Here is an 18,969-nt window from a genome sequence, read left to right as displayed (position 1 = left end):
TAACTTTACCCAACAAGAACTACACCCTTTGGGCACCAAAGTTAACTTCCTCCCACAGTGTTCTCTTATGGCACAGTCAGGTGAAAGGGATGTGTGTGTGCTTCTAACTAAAGCTGAAATCCAGACCTGATCTCTGAAGGATTATTTTCCTTTCACATTGTACACCAAGGACACCTCCTCAGTTACCAGTGTAAAAAAAAACAAGACAATACTGCCCCTCAGACAGTAATTCAAAACAATATGATAATCTGCAATCAGAAGTGTCAAACATAATTGAACTTCATAGAAAGAAGTCACCATATGAGACTCCAGATTTCAAAGCACTTTTGTGAAGGCTTGTTTTGTCACTGCAAAAGAAAATTGCTTCGCTCTATCATACTAGAAAGTCATACTGTGTATCCTTGCTTCTGTTAAAGACAATTTTGTGAGAAAGGCTTTCAATAGGGTGTCGTGTATAATACAAGTAAACCGCATCTGGACTTTACAAAGCCTTCCTGCTAGCAAGCTTGAGACAGTCGAGACGAATCTGCCGTGTGTTCCTGCAACAATGTGTGTGGGGGGAAAGAAAAGGAGTGCTTGTCTGCTCACCCAGGATTTTAGAATGTTACATGTAAGCTCACATATAAAGCACTGCAAGGTCTAGCTCCACATTTTCTTAAGGGTTTATTGCACAAGTACAGCCCAACATTTAATCCGAGATCTGCCTATTCAGGTCTTTCTTGCTCAGTTGAAGGCAAGGCTCCTAACAATGAAGATAAAGCTTTCTCGTTGTGCAGCACCACCTCAGTGGAACTCACGGCCCAAATCCATCCGAGAGACAGCGACTGTCGACATTCGTAAAACTCACTTAAAGGCTTATCTTTTCACTAGAGCTTTTACTGTATAATTTAGTTCTACTCTCATTTTGATTGGATGAACGCCCTCTTTTTTTTCTTTTTCATACTACACACCCTGTCATACAGTTCTTTTTTAGTTTTTTTTTGGAAAAGCGCTTAAGAATTACAAAGCATTACTACATCACAGCTGTACCTTCTGAGGCCAAAAGAGACATCAAATTTTACATTCAACATGGGGGCAAAGCCTTCTCAAGACAAGAAGGGAAAAAACACACTCCACAAACAGTTCATTTTATCTCAGTTTATTGATGAATAAACTATAAAATCTCGAGTTACTAAAATGCTTTAAAAGGAACACTTTGTAAAACTTTGTAGTATCAATAAAAAAGTTCCACATGTGAGTTTTATACATGAGCCACATAACCCCACTTTAATGTTTCTTGTTGTGGGCTTTTTCTCAAGGTCTTTTTTGTGTTCATTATTTTTACACGATTAAATGTTTATACAAAGTAAAATATTCATAGCAGATATTCCCCTCAAATAGAATCATTTACAAAATCTCGACTTTTAAATTTCCAAAATAAGCTCTTTTTTTAATTGTTTAGTATTTTGTAACACTTTTTCATACAGGACCTTTCGGATGCTGAAGGAACAACAGAGCAAAGACGAAGGAGGACCAGCCTCCCGTCTGAACCCTTTAGAAAATTCTTCCTTTTTTTTTAACTCTTTTCATCTTACAAGCAGTTGTCTGCCCACTAGCAGCTACCTCTGAGGACCCAATCAGCAGTATTGCACATCAAAAATGGAGAAAGATTGTTCTGTTTGGGTGGGAGGAGGGGACGGGTACAAACAAAGAGGAAACAGCGTACAAAAAGAACAAAAATCCAATATCTTAATACAATAGACTTGAGAATGAACATACACACAGACATACATATGTATTAAACACAGATTCCGTGCTTTACATTATGTCACAGTTCAGACTCTCCCAAGGGCAGTAACTGCACTCGCACCTTGTGAAGGGAGCAGTTACGTGTGGAGAGTCTGAGGCCCACCAGCTGTTCACACTAACCCTGGAAATATTCATCAAGCACATCCCTGGTTCATTGCTTCAGATCAGCAATGCGTTTCAATGCGCACACCCAACACTGGCAAGCAGCACAACGGCCAAATGTGTTGAATCGGCACTGTGCCAGAATGGGACCGTACCCAGACTCTGGGTTTGGTAATGGGACATCAAATTCTTCAACGTGAAGTTTCTAATCTTAGGTTATAGCGGACCCCTCTCTTTCCCCACTTACGGGAGGATAGTGTAGCCTTCCATTTGGGGAAAACAACAAAACACATTCAAAAATGTATTTTGGCCAAGCGAAACTGGCGTAACCAGCAGAACAAGGCTACTGGCAGACAAATCCACTATATGATTGTCTTTGTTTCCTTCAGTTCTTTGAAAATCAAGAGCATTTTTCCAGCTGTCTCTTGCTGTGTATCCACCCAATACAGGCAGCAGCTCATGAAGGGGCCTCAAATTCTCCGGTTCTGCCCAGAGGTTTAATTTGGGTGATACCGAGTGTGACAGTTGAAATGTATTTGCACTGTCTGACCTGTTGCCCTGCCAGGCCAGAGGAAGTGACAGTGTGACTTACAGCGTAAAACAGGAAACCGATAAGCCGTACCACAGAGCAACTGTAGCCTGCATTTCCAGACAACTGAAAATGACCTACTGGAAAAGGAAAGAAAGGTTTTGGGACTGATCTAAGTGCTTGGTGGACGACTTTTAACTCAACGTTTTCAAACAACGCTTACCAGTTTAGACAACGACCACCTCTTCTGTAGCTTGGGGGGTGGGGTAAATAAAATAAAATAGTGAGCAATTCATAACCCACTTTGCTGTGCTGCACAAATGTATGATCAAATAATTATAAGTAATGAACTATTAGCCTTGCTTGCATTAGGTTCTTGTTTGACATCTTAGCTTTTCCAGTGAAAACTATCAAAGGCTGTTACACATCCAATCTACCTGTAGTTCTGTTTTAGCAAAGCATTTTTCTTGTATAGTCTGCAGCTATGCTTTTGTAGTGAACATTAGACTATGTTTTTCAGATCTGCAGCTAAAAACCCAAACCATAAAAGTGAAGAATGAATCAGATACAAGCATGAAAACTTTTCAGTGGTAGATGAAAAGTTACCGTTTAGGTCCTGTAAGGCTTTTAGTCACATCAAGAATCCAAATCCATATTTCATACCATAAATCGACATAATTTGGCACCTTTACAAGTTTCTTTGGGTCCATTTTAAAGACTCGGGAGTCAGCAACAAAGAGTGGCTATAACTGTTAGCTTCTGTGCATGATGCCAGAGGAGAAGCAGTCATTTTTTGGGGGCCATTTTGGCATGCCGTTTTATTTTGCTTTCATTAAATAACCGTTGTGATTTCCGCATGGTCCTCCTCATTTCTGCATTGTCATTTGCCAGTGTAACTAACAGTTTCAGTCCAATAAAAGTGTTTCCGGAAAGCCTGGTCGTGAGAAACGGCCGGAAATATCAGCATTCCACACCTTGTTGTGTAACACTTCACCGTTTTCATGGTTGGGTTTGGTACGACACTAATCTGCTTCCCTCATGCCTTTCCTGGACGTTTCAAGGGGTATTTCTGCATAAACAGTTGGGAAGCACAATACTTTTACATAGCCACAAAGAAGAATAACTCAGGGCGCATTACAGCAGAATACATAATGTGATTTAAACTGAATATGGGTAAATAAAGACATTTTATTATTAACCCCGTTATCTTACCTTGATTTAACCAGGGAATTCTCACTGAGATTATGATCTTTTTTAAAAGAAAGATCTGTAGGTGAAGCAGAACCCTAGTTAAGGGTTAAACCCTAATTAAGTTTTTCAGGTACAGTTCACTGTCCGTGCTGCTAAGACAAGGGCTTGGTAAAACAGAAGAAATGTTCACATGCGAGAATGTCTCCATTAGTGTTTCTACATCTGATTACCAGCCAGAAAAGACAAAGACCTAGGGGAATGAGCTTGTGGATACATGTTAGAGATGATTAAATGTCCAAACTGGGGAGCACCCCTACAATTTCATGGAGCTGAAAATACAACTTGGTCTTACAATCCTGGACTGTCTATTTCCTTAATTAAGATTAATTGCTTCAATTAACATGCATTTTACTGGGAATACACATGGCATCAAATTTAAGGACACTGGCAATCTGAACTTCACAAGATAACCACAAACAAGTGCAAGGAAAGGCTTGTCTTCAGAGGTAAACATTTGAAGCAGTGAACAACCTTGAGATTCAACACTATGTACGTTAATGACTCTTTACCAGAAAGCTGGAGTTCAAATAATAGAGCGAGGCAAAGTTGAATTCGGTATTAAGCGAGCTGGAAAATATTTTTCGAACAAACGTGACAGATGAGCACACATTTTAGAAAACACTTCTAAAAATCTGATGTGGTGACATTGTTTAACTTGATGCAAATGACATTTACTGAAACTGATAAAGGACACGCATGCCCTGACTTGCCTTGTCATTTCAATCACAACGTCCAGTGCTAAGAACTGCCTTTCTGGTCTGAATGCCTGATTAGTGCGACTGCAGTTATAATGATTTCTCCATTGCGCTGCATGGCGGTCCTTCACCTTTTGAAATCTCCAGCTTTTTTTTTTGTCATCACAGCCTTTCTATACATTAAAATTGCTTTAGAACCAAAAGAACAGAAACCTGTATTTGAAAGCAACTGCAACAAGTCACAATCAACACATTGCTGGGTGATTGAAGGTTGGACATACATAAAGCCAAGAAGACTGTTCAGTCACTTAAGGACAAATGTGTAGTGGGTTAGGCTTAAGAGTCAAGTAGATTTGATCGTCCTGGGTAGAGCAGCAATTACAGAAACTGGTTCCCACAGTAATACGAAATGACAAGACTTTCAGAGAACAACAGCGAAGCCTTTGCTTAAAATACAGTTAACAAGGATCAACTGGTGTGAATGAAGAAACTGGTCTTACAATCATCTTTGCTTGGAATACTGTGGTAAATTTGAGACATACCTTTTTTAAGTGCTATATATAATGCGCAATTAACAAAAAAAAATCAGCAAATAGGTGGGAATTCATCCCCATTTTATAACTGTTCCATTCCATTGACTTGTGTTTCCACCACTCATTGGCTCTTTTTACTCTAAAATTATTTATGAAAAGTGCTTCCGCAATAACACAAAAAGAAAAAGAAATGGCTGGGTGCCACTGTGAAACCTTTCAGTGGAAAAACACAAGTTGCGTTTACAAAACCCTCTTGTCACTTCTATACTGCTGTGGAATGAACCATACATGGCACAGTGGTGAAAGACCGGTAGAAAAGCACAAACAGATTGAATCCCATCACACAGAGCCCTGTATCTCGTGGATACAGGTAATGGAACAGCATAACATTTCTCCTGCTCGATTGTCTAAATCATTCTCTTCTACACAAGGCAATGGGCAGTGGATAAGTGCTCTCGGTTAACAGCATTTCCTCATCATCCACCATAGCAACTAAAATGCTGTTAGGATTTTAACACCCCCCCCCCCCCGTATTCTAAATCTTTAAAACTATTAATCATGCACATCGACTTGCTGCTTAAGTAAGATCCGGCAACAAGAATAAACAATAGAACCTTGACCTTAAGTTTCCTGACTTTTTAAACATTTTATTTCACAGTTTTATAAAGCTTTTTTCTTTTTTTTTAAAAAAAATGAATTTTACTTAAAGATATAGTACATGAACGTAAAAGAATCATTTCAGATATATATATTTATATGTATATGTAATGTACACAAAATATTGGGATCCCTTAAAACTCCAGTTCAACTTGAGTCATGCAAAGGGTGTTTTTTTTTGCTCTCTGTAGCATTTAAAAAAAAATGAAATACCACTGTTTTTGCCATTAGATGTGGTTCCTTCAGCCATGTCCATGTGAATATCGAAAAGCTCTTACTTTGCTGGGAAGAAGCAAACCAAATAAAATAAAGAACAGTCCAGCTTGTCGACCAATTGTCTGCACTGGAGCTTGTGGAAAACGTCCTGGTTTCACTCCTTTTATAGTGCTTGAAGAGCTTCTCCTCCACTGCCCCAAAATCTCAAATTAGTGTTTTGACAGGCAATGGTGATGGTATATTCCAGTGGCAGAAAGACAAGTGCTAGATATGACAAGGCCAAATCTGTCACTACTCTACAGAAACCATTCTGACTTAAAGCACCATGATAGATTTTTTTTAGAGGGTTGCAGGATGATGATGTCATCTTTCCTGGTGGGCTTGTTTTCTCCGTCTTAATGTGTATTGTCATCCTTAATTAGTTGCTTTAGAAGCATGGTACTAGGAACGCCTGAGGATTATTACAAGCAAACCTTATGGCCTCTGAGTTGCACCGTTTCCCTTATGAACGGTGTCATCTTTAATTGAACTTTTGCTGGTAGTGGTGTGTGCAGCGGGTGTGGGCATATTCGATGAAATAAAAGCAAGCAGTCGGCTGAACAGAGATCACTTTGCCTCACAGACGGTTTTCGACACTTTCTCCAGCGATGTCCCCCTTTTGCCCTCACGCCACAGTTAGAGCTCTGCAGACAGCGAATGTATGACCTTGATTCTGTTCTGCCTTCCCAGCTTTTGTACGCACATGTCATGTAAGCGCAAAACTCTCTTTTCCCAAAGGTCAGGTTTGCAGCTCTGGGATCTGGTTAAAAACTTTCTTTTGTGGTCTGTCATTATTCTTTGAAAAGTCAGGCAACAGGCCTCTCAGAAGGAGAGCTTCCATATTTTAATGTCATCATGCCTCTGTGGGCTCTTACTTCAAAATAGATATGCTTTGAGCTGCCATAGGCTTGATTTTTATTCAGAGTCACACCAATTCTACATCTCGAGTTGATTGTGTTATTTTGCACTGACGGCAAGCTCTTCTTGAGGCGTCAGATCATTCCCACCAGAGCCAACGGCCATGACTCACTTTCCTGTTGAAGGATGCATGCATTCATGGTTGCAATGCTGTCCGCCGGTTGTGTTTGACAAATCAGCTCGTTAAACCGGTAAGCCTTGAAGGTCACTGAAGTTCTCAAATAGGTTAACACTGCTCGTCTTCAAAGCTCTTTTCACCAAAGGAGATGCCAATGTATTTTTCTCTCCTGAAACCATGCATACATCTTTTAGATGTTGGACATGCTGGGGGCCAAGGGGCCCTAAGACTGACAGAAGACAGTTCAGCATATAACCGGAACGCCATCGGTGTTGAAGATCATGCCAGTTGTGGGCTCATAGGTCCCTGCCAAATAGTAAAGATCCTCACTGTCCTGGTACTTCTTGGTTTTAATCATCTGTTCGTATTGCTCTAGGCTGACCACCAGACACTTGTGAGAGACGGTTTGCACATCGTTCTCATCAATGTGGGAGGACTGGTACAGAGCACGCTGAACAGGGGAGAAAAGAAAAGACAGTTTGAACTTTTCCTGCACACAGTTATGCACCAATGCCACTGATTCATGACTGGACAGCCAATCTTACCGATCCATGGACCGGAGAGGAGAACAGATTTGTTTGCTGTGAAATGCATCGCTGACACTTAGTCAACTCTGCTTTCACAGCTAAAGGGAATGTGTTTGACTAAAACATGTGAAAAATAAATATCTGGCACATGCCGAGCTTTGAAATTAACAAGTTTTCGCTTTGGTTTTACATAATTAAAGAAGCTGCAGAAAACTTTATCCTTTGCTAATGATTCCAAGAAGTCCTTGACCCTGCTTGACAACTCGAATTAAGCAAGAAAACTTCCCAGATCTTAATAAGTTACGATATGCAGAGCTGCCATTGTAAAGGACTACAACGACTCTCACCTCCATGAAGTCCTTTCTCTTATTTGATGCCTGGAGGGCTGCTGGGAGACCCCTACCAGATTTCTGATCCCAGTTCTGGCAACGAGACGGAAATAGGATTATACAGGTCTCCATTTAAACCGAGGAGATAAAATTCATAGATTTATTCACAACTGCTAATGAGAAGTCATCAGCACAAGCCCAGCAGTGAAAAAAAGAGTATATTTATTCAAGATTAAATTAACTTTTTGTGTTTCTTTATCCAATAAATTTTTTTTATCCTTTCGATTTTTCCACATACATTCCAATTGAGAATTTCTATCTGCTGGAAACTTTCAAGCTAAATTTAGAAACCGAACTGACCTTCCCATCGTGCAGTTTCTTCCCTGGGTTGGTCTCCTCTGGGTGGTAAAACCACTTCACTCGGACCACCATGTTGTTCCCCCAGGACTCCCACATGCTCTGGATCCGTCCGATGTAGGGCAGATTGGGTCGGCCCGCAGACAGGAACACGGCGCAGTCCCCGATGCGGATCATCTCCTTGCCCCGCATGATCGCCTTGTAGAACAATTTCTTAGCCTTCCCCTTCATTCCTCGTCTCTGCAAAGCAGAAAGCATCAAACGTCACCAGCAGATCTTTTTTTTTTATAAGAAGACAGGAAATGACAAGAGGCTATTGTCCTCGTTGTGAGCTGTTAATCCCAATAAACGAGGAAAACACCGTTCTGGCAATGGACAGGAATCAATGCCTTAGGAGGGAATTTAATAAGCACGTTTGAGAGAAAGTTTTTTTATGGTTTTATACTACCTGGAGGCAAAGCAATAATAAAAACCTGTCAGTCGTTAAGAAGCCTACCTGTGTGGGTTTGCCGAACCACTTCCACAGCTGTCGGGCAGGCAGGAAGGCAGCAATTTTGGGCCTGTTTTCCACCGAAGGCAGTCTCTGACGCTTGGCCAGTTCCTTGGTGGTGGGCAGGTGGATACCCTCTCGTTTCTTTGGGCGGTTCTTGCCCTGCTGCTGTTTCTGCTGCTGCTGCTTCTGGCTCCTGGCACGGGACTGGGAGGGAGCCGGGATCTGGCCAGAGAGTTTGTCGTCCGCTTGAGGGTGGGCCTGCTGGGTGGTAGAGACCGACTGGGGCGAGGCTGAAGTCTCCTCATCTGAGCTGCAAGAGGAATCTTCATCTGTGGTGGATGAGGAAGAGGACGAGCTAGAGCTGGAAGAGGAGGATGAAGATGAGGAGCTACTGGTGGAGGAACTGGAGGAGTTGGAGGATGCGGGACTGGATGCCCTGGAGCTGGAGGAGCTTGTGTCTTCTTGTGCTCCCGCCTCCTGGCGTTGTTCATCCTCCTCCCCTTCAGACTCCGAGCTGCTGCTGCTGCTGCTACTGCTGCTGCTGCTGGTGGAGGTGGTGGTGGTGGTGGTGGTGGTACTGCTGCTGCTGTCCGTTTCCTCTTCTTCATTCACTTCTGGTTCTTTCACTTTGACCAGCCCATCCCCGCTGCTCCCCAGCTTCCCAATGCTGTAGGTGGAGACTGTGCTGGGCTTTGGACTTTGCTTCTCCCCAACCTTGGGCTTGGGAGACTTCTGTTTGGTGTCAGCTGGCAGGACTGGTGAGTAGGCCATGCCCATCACTGTTTTATTGTCCTTCTTGCCCGTGAGGCCCTGATCTTCCATCATCATCAGGGCTTTTGTCTTCTTGGTTTTCGGGGACATCACCCCCTCGTGATCAAGCTTGATCAGAATTTCCGACTCGGGCTGCTTTCGTTGGCCCTTGGTGGCCACCCCCACGTCCTGATGCTCATCAGTTTTCCGACCTTTCTTGGGCTTGATTTTCCCTGAGCTGCTGTTTTCGCTGGATATGAATGAACCCAAGGAACCCGACAGGTCACTGTAGGTATCCACCGAAAGGACTTTTCCATAGGCAGGGGATGTGTACGATGTCTGCAGCTGAGTGTTGACTTTGGATGGAGCCTTCACCTTTGCGGTTTTCTTCTGGGTCTCGTTCGAGAGAGGAGCTGAGGAGCTGGCGCTGTTGCTCTGCTGGCATTTCCTCCCTGGTCTGGGCCCGGGTCTCCCGGAGGAGAAAGACCTCTCTGGGGTGCCTATGGAAGCAGACACTTCTCCCTGTTCAAGATCACTTGGAACTGCCTCGGGCTCTTCAGCAACAAGGGAAGAAAAACCAACATGAAGGTTTTAATATTTCGTGCCTATTAACTGATTTTTAGATAGAGATATTTCATTTTCCCCAATAAATATCTCAAAACGCAGAGAACAAAAGCTTTTCGTAGTCTTAATTGTGGCTTTTCTCAAAAATATTAATTACTTTGCATGTCTCATTATATGTATTATAATAACTGGGCTATTAGAAAGACACTAATGAATTAGTGAGCTCAAAAGAACAATCCCTGTTTTTTCTCACTCCAGAGTTCTCACTGTACCGTCTTTAACTTTTTTTCTGCCAAATAAAACATTTCAAAGTCGGACACTGTTTCCTTTTGTTATCATGAATAAAAAATTCATTATACAACAGAGTCCCCGAACTCCAATTTTTTTACAAAGATGAGAGATTAGACAGTGTAGCCGAGTTTCCATCTGAAAAAAGATACCATTCATTATGTATTTTTTTATTAAGTCTGGCATCGGCTCTTAACTCTTCTTGGATTTGAGTTTTAACTACAGTTATTTTAAACAGTTATTTACTAGTCCCTTGTAAATTTACGTGAAGCAAAACGAAAAAAAGCTGAGCACGTCAGCAGTGTTGATGGTATTCATAAAGCGTGGCTGATTTTAGTCGTTTTGCTTCTTCTGTTCGGAAAGACAATTACCAGGTTTGGGCTTGGGCCTCCTCCCGCGGCCTCGACTCTTTGGAGCAGCCTCCCCTGACGGTGGAGGGTTGGGCTCTTTGTTTTCCCCGACATCCTTGCTGGACTTCCTGTTGCGCCTTTTAGTACTGGGTAACAGGAGCGCAGGAGAGGGCTCTGCACCTGTTTCACAACAGCCAGTTCAGACTCTTAGAAGGATATTTTAACAGTACACGCCAGAGCTTAGCCAGGTCTGCACTTAAACAGCTGTCGTCTTATCCACATAAAGTAGTACCCCCACACAGGAAATGGCTAACCACAGCGCATTGAAGCAGCAGCTCCACAATACTTTTTATCAACATCGAAACACACAACAGAGGACACAAATGGAAAACAAGGAAACCGCATTTAGAACTGGAAGCAAGACGTACTTCTTTACACAAAGGGCTGTTGGAGTTAGGAACAAGCTGCTGAACCGTACCACTGGAGCCCACTTTGTCACTTCTTTCACAACACAGTGGGATGAGATTCTCAGATCAATTAGATGGCAAAAATCGAATAAGCCCAAATGGCCCCCACTCGTTTGAAAAATGTATGTGCTTTACTTTACACCCAGTTAAAGTGAGGGATCTTATAAGTGTGAGTACAGAACAGAAAGTACAGACAATTCTAGATTTACATGGCAGACGTGTTCCTGGACAATTTAAATTAAAGTAACACTACAAATCATTCTTTCTTTACATAGGTTTTTAATTGATTATTAACTGTTGAGCTCTTTATTTAATAGTTTGATTTTAAAAATTTTAAGGCTGATTATTTTAAACCCTGGCTTCAAATTCTTTGCATTGAATTTCCTTAAGATTTCTTTCACACAGTAGCTCATAGTTTTAGGGTTTGATTGATTTTTAGATTTTAGACATTATAACCATAGGTTACAGACTAAGACAACAACAACATAATACATGTACTTAGTAAATTGTGAGAGAATGGGAGATGAACAGTGTCTGAAAGAATACAAAGGCAAAAACTGCCCATTCATCTTGGTGAATACACCTCCAAGTTGACAGTTTCTAGCTGCACCCAAGAATGTTAAAATGAGAATAGTCCTGATGCATGTTTGTTTTAATGTTCATATTAAAAGCAGGTAAATCGAGAACAGCCTGCATTTGTTTACCTTGTTGATTCAGCTATAATGTACTTGTCTTTGCATTTCCAATTTAATCGAAATTTGCATACTTCTTTAGGTGCCTCTGTATCCTTATACTTTAAGGCACAAGTGAGCCAAAGGAATAAATTAATATTCTACGTATCTTCTAAGTATTTTCTGTGAAGACTATCAGCAGAGAACTTCTCTCCAACTGTTTTAACTTTTGTCAGAGCATTCACCCTACAGATCTAACAAGCAAAGCCACAGCAACCAACATCACTTTAGTACCAGTTTTGGAAAACAAATTACATTTGCAGCATTCATCATGACAAATCAAAAGCCAAGTAAAACAGACTAAGCACCAGGAATAAATCCTGTTTCTTAGAAACTGCGCATTGATTACCAGAATTGGGTTATAAACATTTGTCTTCAACCAACTGACGGAACACCTACACTGGATCTTGTAGTCTGGAGGCAGCAGGCGGATGTGAGAGAGGGGTATCCTCCCAGTGTCTCCATCATCAAACTCCACCGTTATCAAATCATCATCCTCGTCCACATCTGGGCTTCCTAACACCACAGGAAAGGGGAAAAGCCTTTAGGAGGTGGCAAATATACAGCCCAGCCTGTAGCATTTCTTTAGGCTTTATAAGGTTTAAACTCCTAGAGTCACTAAATACTCAACAAATCACACTCTCTAGACTAGGAGTGTAAAGCATGCGACCCATTGGCACTTTCTTGGCACATGTAGAAGCTGCGGTCAGAGTCATGGAAAGCCCACATACTGTATGAAGCAGGCACCCTTGGTGATGTCACTGTAGGCTCCCTGTGGTTCTCAACCTCTATCCAACTACAGCGTCCCCGTTTGATGATGTCACAGACCTTCCTCCAAACTCTGATGTTTATGATCTCAAAAGGAGATTTCTGGACATGGCAATGGTAGAGTAAGTAAGGGCCACATATTTATGTTACTGGTTCACAAGAAGCAGATAAATTCATGCTGTTTTTTAGAAATAATAGAATAGCTGAGATACTTGATTTGAACAGGTATCTATTGCCAAAGAGAAAAGGCAATAATTGCAGTAATGATTTTTTTCTGTTTCTATATAACTAGTATCTAGCAAAGTGTTCTGCATTTTTGGTCACGCAACGCCTCTTTAATGTTTTGCAGATTCGGTTTCCCAGCTTAAAGCTCTGCTAAATACAAAACAAGGCAAACTGCTTCTCATTTATCATCACAGTCCCTCAAGCAGAGCTTACAGGAGATTCTCATCATTAATCCCAAAACCTGTAAAACTGGCATTTTGGGCCTGCAGTTTACCAGTTGATACATATATACTGATAACTTTTCCTCACTTCATGAAAGCAACTCATCGAAGCATCTCAAAAACTATATGTGAAATTTCATACAACAAAAATTACTATTACTTTGCATGTAGGAGCTTACAACTCATTCTTGAGATTGCCTGATATTACTCAGTGTGATCTTAAGAGTACCGAACTGTCAAATTTAGAATACTATTGCATGTTTATGATAATGAGTTCATTTAACTAGTGCAGTAGTTGACGAGACCGAATATGTAAAAAAAAAAAGAGAGCTGCTGAACATATACCCAGTGCAGCTACGATTTGCATTGCCTTGAAATCTTATCAACCACTCGCCTTTTTCAAACCTCTCCATCATTTCATGTGTTCCAACCAGGGGAATACTTCCCTTTTTTTCCCTGTAACACCTCAAGCACTGGCAACATGTTTAGCAGACTGGATGTTAAAAATAAGGAGGATGATTAGCTAGATCACCAGGGAAGCACATTCGTTGTAGCAAAAACGGCTTTGTTGTCTGCAAAAAACGGGTTTTAAGATGCTTGCAAAAGTCAGAAGAATCGAGTGTTCATATAGAAAGGGACAGATGTACAGTATTTCAGTATATAGTCGCTCATTTCTTTTTGCCAGTTAATGTATGACTGTCCCTACAATATTCTTTTGAACAGGACAGAGATCTACGCAGAGTTCTACGTAGTGTACATAATCCCAGATATTATATTTTAAATAATTATGTGGTGTGCACAACCTGCTTAAACTACATTTTTTGAATTACATTACAAACATTAATAAAACCTGGCTGCCACAGCAAATGATATTAAACCCATTACCTACATCCAGTCCCTATAGCCTGAATTTAGTTCCACCCAAGACAGCAAAAGTTCCCTTTGCTGTGGGAAAACCTTAAAACAAATCATCCTAAATCAGCACTTTCTGAAGATTGGGAATACCTTCACAATTGGGAGATTACTGATCAAATACAAAAAAAAACTCTGGTCCTAGAGAGCTAACGATTCATTTCAATTGATCTCTCACAAACCTTCAAAAATTGCTGATTTTGATTCCCATAATGGTGTGGTATTGTGACTCTCGAGGAGCAGGGTTCCCGAGTCATGCCCTAAAACTGCTGGGCTACACTGACGGACTGGAACTTCAGTCAGGAACTTCAGGTAGCAGATGCAAAATAAATTAATCACCATCCAATCTGCAGTCCCTCTGAGCTTTATGAGTATACAGCTTGAATTGAGATGTATTGAAACTTGGTACATGGATGAACCTCTACAAAAGCTCTTTCACCGTCTAAAGATCCCCCCATGGGGAAAATTAGGCAAAGCTGATTTAAAAAGTCGTTTTTGCCTTCCAGCATTCCCCCTTATCCCATGCAATACATGTTCAATCAGAACCGCAGTAACAGCTCGGTATTCCCATCTCGGCCTGACTATGATGAATGGATTCTCTTTGTGGGCCGCAATTCCAGTTTCTCTCTCCCAGAAGCATGAAAAGAACATTTTGCCGAGTACGAATGAGAAATACAGAGGCCGCTGTATGAAGGGAGGCACTACACAAGTTTTATTTTTCTCTCAGGCCCATCCACCACCTGAGCTCTAAAAAGGTTTTTTGACCATTTTCCAAAACCCTTCCACCCCAGGTAAAAGAATCCGAGCAGTCTCTGCAGAGCCAGGCCCACACTGTGCACACCACACAGTCCTTAACCCCATGTCACTGTGCCTCTGGCTGGCTGGGTGTTTAATGAGGTTGTTAGCATACCTTTTCTTTTTTGAAAAAATGGTGAAAGTTTCGGGAGTCCAGCTCGGTTGGGGGGGTGGGGGGGGGTGGAAATCTTTGGCAAGAAAAAACACTTAAAAATATGGAATGTCCGTCAAGCAACCATTTCCAAGAAGTATTTTATGAAGAGGATAACTTCCCAATAAGAAAACATAGAATGTATTAAAGACAAAGATCAGAATAAAACCCTTGTACTCACCTCAAGTGTAAGCCCATATTAAAAATATATCTACATATACTCTCAACACTTGTATACATCCCATAAAGACCTGTAAAGGGCACTGGAAGACACATACTGAAAACGGACAAATAATTATAAAAATAAGAGCATGCTTTTTTTTTACGTTCAGAAACTTGCCATTACCTCTAACGACTGTTCCTGGGTACAGGCAGCGGTACTGCTGGCTCCAGTAAGCAGCAATTCTGGTCCCTTCAGGAAGGTATCTCACAGAAGGAGGCTTCACATCAATAATCTGGGGAAGGTTGTCGGAATGCATTATTTTAAATTAGCAAAGGGTCACAGGCGCACAGCTTTTGTAAACTTAATAGGCTGCAGCTCCCGCATAAATGAACTTGAGATTTTGATGAAGCCCACAGAATTATTCAAAGGCTTACAGCACAGAATACGGAATCAGACCCTAGCGAGGCTGCGATTTGTCCTTTACGTGTTATTAGGGATGACTCACTTTGAAGTTTAATAATGCTCTGATCCGATCAACAAGCTCTGAGACAGGGCATTTCCTCATAAATATGGCTAAACAGAGAAGGGTAACATAAATAAACAAAAATCATAGATGACTGAAAGAACATCTCAACATCTTGGTTTCACTATCCAATAATGTCTGTATTAAATAAGCACCTTTTGTACCTCAATTTGGCAGGGACATTTTAAATTCCCATGTGATGTATGTACAAAAGCAGCAAACTAGAATTTCTTTTCATAATACTAATATAATTAAATAGACTATATATTTACTATACTGGCATTTCAATGAACAGCTGTTCAGTTTTAGGATGGCAGGTTACCCATAAATCTCCATGTTACTAATCTTTGTCACGAACACAATATTGGGTGCCCAACAAAAAAGGCCAGTGACATTGATGAGGTAAATTGTCTAAGAAATGTAGGTTACCGAGTTGAAATTTAATGTTTTTTTTTAATTCCATAGACTGTTAGGAATCTTTTTGTTTAGATCACACCCATACTAGAAAATCACCCCCCCCCCCGCCCCGTGATGGAAAGTAGCTAAGCAGGGTTCTGAAATGGACAAATCCACCTCTCCCGCCTATGTGCTCAGAAAAGGGGGTTACTTACTGCTTCTTGCAGCAGTTGCTCCAGGCAGTAGATGTGAGGCCTGTTTCCTCGCTCCCCCTCTACTACGACCCTATAACTGAAAAAACACAAATCCCAGATTCATTTCAGACGGCGCAACGCACCGACAACACCAACGTGCCTGGCTGGGATATGAAAAACCAGACATTAATGAGTTATGAGGTGAACAAACAAAAAATCACAGCTCACGCAAAGGCCAAGATGTTTTTGGTTATGATGGTCCTTCATACAGGACTGAGAACAGAGTGCTACACTTCCAACCACTGTACCAGAAAAGCCATTCATTCCCCCTCCGTTCTGTTTTAAATTAGGGATAGGAAGAGTTAAATTTTAAACAAGGGCAGAGCTAGAAGGTTCCAGCACAGGTTTAATGCTAAGCCAGAGCTCTATAAAGGAACAAACACTCCTTTGAGCTGAAACGTTAAGGCAGAATACCCCAGAGCAGTTCACTTGTGCTGGCAACTTGTTCACGTACAGCCGTTCCCCGAGAGGGCAAGATCTTACTGGGTATTAGGGGGAGACTCGGAGATTTACTGAAACACTGAGTTGCCTGATAAGTTCATCCCCAAGACTGATGGTTATTTCTTTGTTAACCACCTTCAGAAGATTACGGATTGGGTAGGAGAAGTAAAAAAAGAAACTTAAGACAACTGTTTTCTCTCAAAAACCCCTGACACTACTTTTTTTTTAACAAATGAAAAACTGAAGAGTCATCAGAAATATTTATAAATACACATAAATCACAGGGAAAAATGTGAGAGTTGTCATCATTTTGCAGGTGAGGTTATTTTTGGTTTTATTTCAAAACTTAGAGCATAAATTTACAGGCTGAATTATCCTTGCCTAACTCTTCCCTCAGGGACCTGTTATGTTTTGGTATCACTCACTGATATTACTGTTTTCACCCGATTCATTTTCCCCCCCAGAAACATCAGATTTCTTGTACGGTAAGACGAGATTTTGTTTTAAAGACATTTTAAACATTTTAGACTTTCCTTTTAAAAGAGATATTTGCTTCCACTGACAATGCTGTGAGGAGAATTACATCCAAAACAAACATTTTCTTTTACAGGAAATCAGGCCAAGGAATACATCTGTCTCGTGAGCAAAGCTGGGGGAATATTGACTGGGCTCTGAAAGCATAACTTTCCCTCGTCTGAAGCCAATCAGTTGTCAATTTGCATTATATCGCAAGATTTTCTGGGAGACAAAGAAAAAACCTTGCTGGAAGCTAAAGGGATGAAGAACTTCATCATAAAGTCTTATTTCTGGCAGGTTTCCTAATTCTCACAGAACAAGGTACATCAGAAGGACATGGCTAGGGAGCTTCTCTGATTTGTAGATGTCAAACACCAGTCTAAGGAGACATCTGTCAGTCAGTGACAGCTCCATTACTTTGATTTAGAGTTTTATGTTGATAGTGGCTTCCTTAAGCTTATACACCACAGGCATCAGTCCACATGGCCCATGACTGTTGGCTCTTTGGATTGCAGTTCTGAAAGCTGGAGGAATTGTTAGGTACTGAGTATCAGTTATGTCTTAGGGGTTTGGGTAATTTAAGATCTTACAGCTCTGGGAGATGAACGGCTTGCCACTATCATGTTCTTTTAAGGCACTGATGCAACTCAACAGGGAGCTCTGTTATTCCGCAGTGCAGATCAGATCAACAGCACATCTTGTGGTTTTTCATTAGCAGAACCCACTGCCGAGCATGTATTCCACATTCAGAAACCCCACTTTTTACATGACAAAAATTAGAAAAAAAAAATCGAACAAGAGCTAGCGCATATTCCAAATTGGATGACATGCATCTTTAAGCTCCTGCTTGTTTTCAATGTGTTTGAAAACCAACATTTATACTGGATTGCAGTCTCCTGTTTTATTTTTACCTCTTCTATAATCATTAAAATTATTAATGATAATATTTATATTATAAATATAATGATAGATACACAAACGTCTTCATTTTACAAGAGTAGTTGTCTTCTGTCTGGCTACAGTTCTTCACAACCCTTCGTTTCCCATGAAAATGAAATGGATTGGACGTCCGATGAAACAGTCGTCTTGTACCGTCACCAAGGGAACGCTGGGCCTACAGGTTTCCAGGAGCTCACTTTGTCAGAAGGGTTTTAACTTGGATCACTTTTCCCAAAGGAAAAATGAACCTTATCAAGAAGATTGAGGCCTTGCTTACCCAGCATCTGTCTGTGTGTGAGTTAGGATTTGAATGACTAGCAGCCCATCAGTTTGGTACTGAGCCTCATAATCCCAATTTTTTTTTCAATGGCTTGTCAGACACAATTACCAAACCTTCTGAAACGTCTCTATCCAGTGATAAAACAGTCAACATTCTTTATGTCTGTTCACTTTCATGCATGTCATAGTCCTGCAGCACGTTATCGAAAACACCTTAAATTAAAATCTCCCTTAGCTTTTCCCTCAAGTGCTTAAATTTAAGACTGTTGCGCAAATTAGCTCAATGTAAGTCAATCACAAGGTTGAGGAGGAAATTATCCCCATTTAATCCACAATGCAGCCAGGCCATCCATCTGTGGGTGGTCCCATAAAGAGAAATTCTATGCCCATTAAATCTGTGCCATGTATCTCACTCTAGTTGAGGGCTGCATGCGGTTGAATCCTGGATCCAAGCCACCGTTTTAGGAACGCTTTTGAATAAAAGTCAGACTGGCTGCACTAAGAGACTAATGCTCCTGACACAGGGAACTTGAAAATCATAGTACCGATGGGAGTGTCATCAGTCTAAGGGCTTCACAATGCACAATTAGTCTCTTTTGACTTTTCTATTCAACAGCACTAGTCGACTAGATCCATGCCATGGATCCACTGTTGCTTATGTGGACACATCCCAGATCCAAACCT

General features: G+C 41.2%; 1 protein-coding gene across 5 annotated transcripts in view; it reads right to left on the bottom strand.

Moving 5' to 3' along the window:
* Window positions 1-1,122: 1,122 nt before the first annotated feature.
* tnrc18 (trinucleotide repeat containing 18) overlaps window positions 1,123-18,969 on the bottom strand; it is an 83,344-nt gene continuing 65,497 nt past the window's right edge. For all 5 annotated transcript variants that reach the window (XM_088612938.1, XM_088612939.1, XM_088612941.1 and 2 more), the window contains exons 22-29: window positions 16,072-16,147; window positions 15,121-15,229; window positions 12,102-12,218; window positions 10,526-10,684; window positions 8,556-9,856; window positions 8,063-8,299; window positions 7,721-7,795; window positions 1,123-7,297 (exon numbers count right to left, since the gene is read on the bottom strand). In XM_088612938.1, the coding sequence (XP_088469064.1) occupies window positions 7,091-7,297; window positions 7,721-7,795; window positions 8,063-8,299; window positions 8,556-9,856; window positions 10,526-10,684; window positions 12,102-12,218; window positions 15,121-15,229; window positions 16,072-16,147 (2,281 nt within the window). In that variant the 3' untranslated portion in view covers window positions 1,123-7,090. The remainder of the gene's footprint in view (window positions 7,298-7,720; window positions 7,796-8,062; window positions 8,300-8,555; window positions 9,857-10,525; window positions 10,685-12,101; window positions 12,219-15,120; window positions 15,230-16,071; window positions 16,148-18,969) is intronic.

The sequence above is a fragment of the Lepisosteus platostomus genome, chromosome 19, assembly GCF_059453375.1.
Source record: "Lepisosteus platostomus isolate fLepPlt1 chromosome 19, fLepPlt1.hap1, whole genome shotgun sequence".
In the NCBI taxonomy this organism is placed as follows: Eukaryota; Metazoa; Chordata; class Actinopteri; order Semionotiformes; family Lepisosteidae; genus Lepisosteus; species Lepisosteus platostomus.
Note: the sequence above shows the minus strand (reverse complement) of the source record. Positions and strands in the feature narration are given on the sequence as shown.